We start from the raw sequence: 8,016 nt of genomic DNA on the forward strand, positions 1-8,016 counted from the left end.
CAACCAAGTCCACCTTCCTTCTCTAGTTACATCACTATTTATGCCTACATCTCATGTCATTACAATCTCAAAAAGCTCCACAGGCCCCACCCTAATGCATCTATCTGTGCATGCAGTAGGCTATCTGGTACTGCCATCTTCTGGACAAAATAAAAGGTGTTTTGGGGGACATCTGTGACAACAAAAGGAGTTTAACAGTAACATCCAACGGTGTAGAATTTAGTGGGGACGATCTCTACCAACATCCAGTTACTACTGAATTGTACCTAGCAATAATTTTGTTAAAAAAAATGAATATAACAACTGCTGTTTGTCTGCGGCGCGGTGGTGCGGTGGTTAGCACTGTCGCCTCACAGCAAAAAGGTCATGGGTTCGGCCCTTGGTCGTCCCAGGCGTTTCTGTGTTTGCATGTTCTCCCTGTGCCAGCGTGGGTTTTCTCTGGGTGCTCGGCTTCCTCCCACCATCCAAAGACATGCGGACTAGGTTGATTGGTGGCTCTAAATTGTCCTTGTGTGAGTGGTTGTAGCCCTCTGATGGACTGGCGACCTGTCCAGAGTGTACCCCGCCTTTCACCCAATGTAAGCTGGGATAGTCTCCAGCCCCTCGTGACCCTGTATGCAGGATAAGTGGTTGATGATTTATTTGATTGGGACAGTACATGTTAATGAACAAACATGGAATACATGCATGTAAACATGTTTGTAGCTACAAGCTAATTTCCATCTGTAGTGGGATGGATGGATGGATGGATGGACTGCTGTTTGTCAGCATCTAGTCAATGTCTTTAGAACACAAACTATGTACTACTACTAAACTATGATGCCTTTTTTTAGTTAGTCATATGCCTCACAGTGGTTTGGTTCACTGTCTACCTTTTTCAGACCCGCAGCCACTTTATTTCTAAAAATCAATGGCTGGGAGATGTTTCAATTGTCCCCATCAACAGTGACACCAAATATCTGCACTTGGTAACATGTCATTTCATACTACAAAACTTTATAGTCCAGTAACACATGTTGTGGAAAAAACACTGTCACTTGGTGGATAAAACCACAGTGGCAAGCTTATCCAATATCCAAGAGATGATGAATATTTATTTGCGGCACAATTGCATTGGTTAATATTTTACATTGACTGAGTAGGCTTCACAAAGCACAGTACACAGAAATGATTCATTTTCACATGACTTTTTCAGGAATGGGTTGTTCCAAAATGTATTGGATTGATGTCACATGTTAAAAAGCAAGAAGCCAGTAAATGTGCTGTGATTGTTTTCATTATCAAAGATTGCCTCCCGTTCTGGGAGGATCAAATGTAACTCATCACCGACATTTAGCTTCAGAATAACAGCATTTGACAGATACTCAAAATTTTCATTATACTCAAACCTTCCTAGCACATTAAACATTATGGATTTCCCATTATAAAATAGTTGCACTCCGATGCCAACCTTGTACGGATATCCACATATTGTAAATCTGAAATAGTACACTCCTTTCACAGGAGCAGTGAAGAAGCCAGTGGTTGGTTTATAGGCGTTACCAATATTGGTAAAGACTTTGCTGAACTTTAAGACCACTGGAGTATTATAAGGCCCTACCTCTCCCGAGTTTGTCAAAGCAGCATAAAATGCCACCTTTGTCCTCTGTTTGATTAGACTGTCCACTCTGCACTCAGTGGTGTTCATCCTGTCCATTAGAGATGTAAGCTCAACTTCTTGGGCTGTGTTCTGGACCTGAAAGTCATCCATCTTGCGTGTTAGGAGCTGCATCTCACTGTCACTGACTGTCACTCTGGCTTCTATGGACAAAAGTTCAGCTGCCTGGTTTTCAAGATGAAGCCTCAGCTCCACGTTTACTTTCTTCAGGTCTTCCACTTGTTTTTCACTGGCACCGAGCCTCGCTGTGAGATCTGACAGCTCTTCTGACTGCTCTGTGTTTACTTTCTTCAGCTCTTCCACTTGTTTTTCACTGACTCTCAGTCTCTCCTCCATGGCAGCGTGGTCTCTCTTCAGCACCTCCAAGCTGGTTTTTGTGAGGAGGAGTTCCATCTTCTGCTCATCTGCCTGCACCTCTGTCTCCCTCAGCCGGCCTTCTATGTTCTTCAACTCCACCTTCTGCTCCACCACCATGTCTCTCAGTATCCTCAACTCTGTCCAAATGTCATGGTTGGTGCTGGACTGGTAATTGGACGGATCAGATGTGGTATCATGGTCCAGAGGCTGCTTTTTGTTAGGAAGGAAACCTTGGGGTTTGGTCTCCACTCCTTCACTTGCTTGCACCTCAAGAGCCCATGAAACCAACAGGCAGAGCAGCAAAGATAAGCCTGCCCTCATTATGCTGTCTGTGGATGCCTCTGCAAAGGAATATATGTATGGGGCTTGGTTACCTTCTATTTATAAGAAAAATATTTAGCTGACATCAGCAAAACAACAGTATGTGTTTCACATGACTGGCAAGCTCTTTGAAGTAAAAAGTAAAAAGTGGCACAAAGATAATCGAGACAAGGCTGGTCTACAAGGCCATGTGAAAATCCCACATGGTATTTCACTGAGGAGGGTGGTGTTTTGGTGGGGTTGTTTGGGGTCAGCTTGTCCCTGTGTCCTTTTATACTGGTGGTGTCGCTGTTTTAAAGACCCCATGTTGGCTTCCACTCACCTATATCTGAGATTTAGAAGATTTCTTTAGCATTTTTGTTAATTCTTTATACTGTTAATCAATATATTATTTTATTTTAAATAAATAAGTGGTAGCAGCACTTGACTGCGTTCTGCTGTCAGTCGAGGACTGTAAAACATCAATAGAAAACTAAATGTGTGCTAAATCGAAATGAGAAAGAGGTCCAATGTGCTTCTTTATAGCTAAAAAATTAACCATATAAAAATGTACTATTATATTTTAGTTGTGGCAGCTGTCTATTTCTGGTTGTTGACCTGTTCTGCCTCATCATTAAGTGCCACCTTGTCTGCTTATTGGTGTTAGTTAGATAGTGACATTCATGCCAGAAAGTGTGTCTTCTTAAACATCATGAATACCAGAATGTTGAAAGCTAAAAGAACACAAAGGAACCCTTTGCCTTCTGTCTGGTTTTGTGTTCATATCATCATCCATCCATCTATTCATCATCAACCGCTTATCCTGCGTGCAGGGTCGCGGGGGGCTGGAGCCTGGCATCGGGCGAAAGGCGGGGTACACCCTGGACAGGTCGCCAGTCCATCGCAGTGTTCATATCATCGATTTAAAATAAATGTAGTCATTGATTAAGAAGGTACTCTCACCCTTACATTACTATATATTCTTAAGGATGGCCTTGCTTTTGTATCGAGGTGAGGTTTATAGTGTTTATGCAAACATAAAAAAAATGCACAATTTAAAATTCCAGTTTGCATATTTTGTAGTTGTAAATTCAATGATTTATACCAGCACCACTTGGAATTTTTTTCATGGCCTTTCTCTTTATCAACCTGTGTGCGGTTAGAGAGTCCCTGCCAAATAAATCAAAAACACATGCTGCTGCTCTCATGACAAATGTCAGGTTAACACTTTGCTCTGTAGAAAGAAGGTAACCAAGCCCCAAACATCTGTATTCTGTGTAAGGCAAAAAGAATATCATTATTATTTCTAACAACAGTAAAGCCTTTGTTATATTTGATCTGAAAGCTGACCAGATATTTTGACCAGAAGATGGCAGTCTTACAGTACTGGTGGCACCCATTATTTTTAGGAGTTGGGCGGGGGACTGGTTTGAGGGATGAAGTGAAATGGATGGATGGATGTTATTTGATACAAACTGACATCATTACCAGCTGCTCCTCAGTCTCAGTCACTTAAATGGATACATTGCTTTATATAAACACAGATGTCCATCACTTACTTTTTCCAAAAGGAAAAAAGGTGCTTTTCAGGAACCTGCTAACTGTATCTATTTAAACCCCTAGATGGCAGCAGAGGGTCCCCTATAATAAAAAGGTGTGACAGTCAAGAAAAGCAATAAGGGCCAATAAATAGAAGGGAGGGAGAAGAGTGGAACATTGCATGGATCATTGAGCATTTAGGGACATGGTAACATGTTGACAGGGTGCAGCAACTATAAGGGGCACACAGCAAGTGAAGAAACTGGAGCTGAGGTAGGGGTCAGGGATGTAGGGGAGCAAGGAAGTGTCTGAGTAGAAACAATGAAATCGCATAAATGTTTTGGTATAAGAGTGCTGACTGCTCGGACTGCTTTGCCTCTTGTGCTTTATGAACATAAGATACAGCGTGTGCTAGAAATCAGTGTGTCACGCTCATCATGCTCACCACGCATTTAAAAGATTGCCAGATGCACTAACATGACTGAGGTTAGGGAGCAGCTGGTGGCGGTGTCAATTTGTATCAGGTGGCATGGCAGCCTGGCACAGCAGCCACCAGAGCAGAGGAGATGCCAAAGATAGCTGGGGCCTGCCCAGATCACCCATGTTTAGTGGCATGCTGTCACTCATGTGTGCGTGTGCATGTGTGTGTGTGTGTGTGTGTGATTGTTGGCACCAGTTTGTGATTATTAAAATGTGTCAGTTGATAGTCAGTGTCTGCCATGAGACTTCTGGCCTTTACGTCATTGCTGGAGCCATCTATGCAGCAAACTATCTATTTATTTATTTGACTTAATATGTAGGAGGTGTGTTTTCTCTGTTTACTGCTGACATCATACCTGTTCTGCTGTCTGTCAATTTGACCTTTTGCTACTTTGTGGTCCATCACTGAGGTGGCTAACAAAAAATTAACAAATTAATTTGTTCAAATAATAATAATCCTGTCTAAGAAGCACTGAAATGCCATGACATGTCAGAGTCACTTATGCAGAATAAATTGACATTTTGGGAAATAATTGTTCCTGGAGTCTCTGCTGGTTGCCTGGCAATCTTGCAGTGACAGCAAGTCTCCAGGAAGTCACTACACTTGGCCATGAAAAACTCATGTAAAACCACAATTTGGCATTTTTACACTTTAGTTTTTGTAGGCATTTAAGAAAACAAAAGATGCAAATTAGAGCGTATAAGAGGCTCTGGCAGGTGGATTTTATTACCTTTGGACAGAGCCAGGCAAGCTATTTCCCCGTTTCCACTCTTTATGCTAAGCTAAGATAACTTGGCCGTGGCTTAACTTTGAGCAGACAGATGTTAGAGTGGTATCAATCTTCTCATCTAACCCTTTACAAGAAAGCAAATGCATATTTCTCAAAATGTTGAACTGCTCCTTTAATGATCTAATCTTGCCATATATTGCACTAGTAATTAAAAAGATACAGATTTATATTTTATTTAGCAGATTTAAGTAGAAATTCACTTGAAAGCTTTGAAATGTTTTTTGAAAACATAACATAACTTTGATGTATAAAAGTGTAATAGTGATGCCACAGCCTGTCACTCATCGTAGTCAGATCAAAGCATTCACTCACCCTCACAGACATGCACACACATAGCTGACAGGTAGAACAGATGGATATCCATCCTTGCCTGGGTGCTTTCAAGCCGTCTCCTCCTCCTGAGCCAGTACACAGCGTGCAAGTGAAAAACAATACATTTTGCTGTGAAACCCAAACATAAGCTCAAAGAGGTGTTTGCGTCTCAAGCCTTCAAGTACTTGCTTGCACACACAGATTTATGCAGCCTAAAGTGCTTCACAGTCAGCAGACTGTGAAGGAATTTGACCTAAACATTGAGGTTGTCAGCCCATGCTTTGGTGATTACGTTACAATAATTAAAATCACTGATATATGTGGACTAACCTGCAACTATAGGCCACTCATTTTACAAGGTGAGACAGAAAAATAACTTAAACAACAAAAGGCTATTTTATTTGGATCTTTGCTTCTCAGCCTGCTTGATAGGGTTAAGTATTTATTTGATATATGGAAGACTGAGGATAGATGATGGACTCTGCTACAACATGGCTGGTTGTTAGGCCTGCATGGAGAAGTCATTTCCTTGAACTGCTAAGCTTATAAAATACTGGATTGTAATTGGATGGTTTAGGGCTTAGGGAGTGTTGATAGTCAAATGCAATTTGGGATCAAAAGTAAGCAAAGGGTAATAGAGGTCGCTCTTACACACACACACCCACACACACGTATCCATGCTGTAAGAGCAGTGTTAGTAGAAGGAAGGGGCGCCTGACTAAATGATGTTTTCCCAGGTGGGCACAATTACCTGTGTGTGGAGTGTCAGTGTGTGTGTTGTGGGTGCATGCACACAAACCTCTGGATGTGAGTATCCACATGTGTGTATGTGTATGTGTATGTGTATGTGTGTGTGTGTGTGTGTGTGTGTGTGTGTGTGTATGCATAAGAATTATCCACATGTTGTTTTTAGAGGATTCAGGTCTATTACAATTAGGAAGACATATATCAAAGTCAGACTCCCCCCAATTCTCCACAGGCCACTCACAGGTAGAGAACCGTCAGCAGAGCAAAGGAGAGTCAGACAGTGTCCTGACACTATTCTTATTATTACCACTTAGAATAATACCGTGCAGACAACTATGATACCTAAGCACCGTCCTGGGTTTATTTAACAAGTGGCCATTCATTCCCTTAGAGCAGAGCACTCACAAAGCCAGAGGGAACGGGATGATGATGGGTCACTGCATAGGGGAGCAGAATACAAGCTCTCACTGTTGAGACATGGAGTTTGAAGCCAAGGCTAATCCATGGTGTGTGTGTGTGTGTGTATTTGGACAAAAAACTAATGCCAGTATGTTTGTGCGGAGGTATATAGCATGGACAGGATTTAACTGAGGGAGTGATACACACACCTGCTTTAGTGCTTATCCAATTGAGACGGTGAGTGTGCACATGCGCGTACGGCCGTGTGTGTGCACATTTGAATCAGCGAACATGTGTCTCATTATGAGCTGAAATCACTCACAGGTGACTTTGTTTATTTGATCTCAATTAGGCCTCGTCTCTTCCCACATGGAAATCTGACCAAGACTTAAAAAAAAATCCCCTTCTTCTATTAATTCCAAACAACGTTCCAAAGATTGTGGTGAAAATCCAGATGAAGAAGAAGAGGAAGGGGGACAGAAAACAGATTTGTCAAAACTGGGGCCACCATGATGGCTGTAACAACGTGCAATTTTTATCCACACCCCACCAAAACGGGAACACCTCGGAATACAGAGCACACATGGGCTCAATTATTATCCCATGGAATTCCGCAAAAAGTAAAGTCGGCAATAAGGAAAATATTCCTCTAATCTGGGGTCTTCCTCAAGCTGGGTGTGAAGGAAATTTAGGGGGTCCCCCTTTTAATTGGGTCCAGATTCGACCACCCCATTGAAACAGTGCTGGGGCAGTTTTTTTAGTGGAGTTATTTTGTTGAAAAAAGGGACTATTTTGGTTGTACGTGAACAAATGCCTGACTTTTCAGAGGGGGTTTCTGCAAACCAGATCAGACTGCCCCAGTGTTATAGGAAGCAGATGGACAGGACCAAGGAAAGAAAACAGTAAATCCCATAAGAGAGGAAGAGTGAGGTTCAGAGTGAAATATAGAGTTATATGTTATGTGAATGTAAGAAAAACGACCAAATGTTCATAGGTTCAACCTTATTGATCAAAACGTGTGAATGCAAGTATATAGCACAGTAACAGTAGACCTGATTGACTCTTAATGAGTTTAGCATGCAAGGCCACAAGTTTGACACCATGAGAAACCACTAATCTCCTTACACTCATAGACTCACACACATATTCACACACGCACACCTGCATTTTGACAGATTTATCTGGTGAGTACAGTGACGCAACTGACAACGGCACTTTTATTTCAATGACGGCTCTGAGAGGCCACTGCGAAAGGTTGGTGTAGTTCTACTGTACAGTTAGCAAGGGAAGGAAGGAAATTGAAATAAATTCATATACGGTAGGTAGCAAAGACATTAAATTCACTCGCATCTTTATTTTTTAGTTTAAATAGGAGGCAGTACCGACAGCCCAAGAGTACACCTGGAAAAATGACATCCCATTAATAGATCAAAC

General features: G+C 41.8%; 1 protein-coding gene across 1 annotated transcript; it reads right to left on the reverse strand.

Annotated features, from left to right (window-relative positions):
* Window positions 1–1,067: 1,067 nt before the first annotated feature.
* On the reverse strand, window positions 1,068–2,458 carry LOC119908485. The gene has a single exon (XM_038726194.1). It carries the CDS (start codon window positions 2,333–2,335, stop codon window positions 1,229–1,231), a length of 1,107 nt encoding a protein of 368 aa, XP_038582122.1. The 5' UTR covers window positions 2,336–2,458; the 3' UTR covers window positions 1,068–1,228.
* Between the last annotated feature and the right edge of the window lie 5,558 nt (window positions 2,459–8,016).

This window comes from Micropterus salmoides, unplaced genomic scaffold, assembly GCF_014851395.1.
Source record: "Micropterus salmoides isolate LMB-PRFRI ecotype aquatic unplaced genomic scaffold, ASM1485139v1 Ms_hic_scaffold_18, whole genome shotgun sequence".
Lineage (NCBI taxonomy): Eukaryota > Metazoa > Chordata > Actinopteri > Centrarchiformes > Centrarchidae > Micropterus > Micropterus salmoides.

Bases quoted from the DNA above. Each gene is read 5' to 3' on its own strand.
- LOC119908485 (XM_038726194.1), bottom strand. From the start codon at position 2,335: ATGAGGGCAGGCTTATCTTTGCTGCTCTGCCTGTTGGTTTCATGGGCT.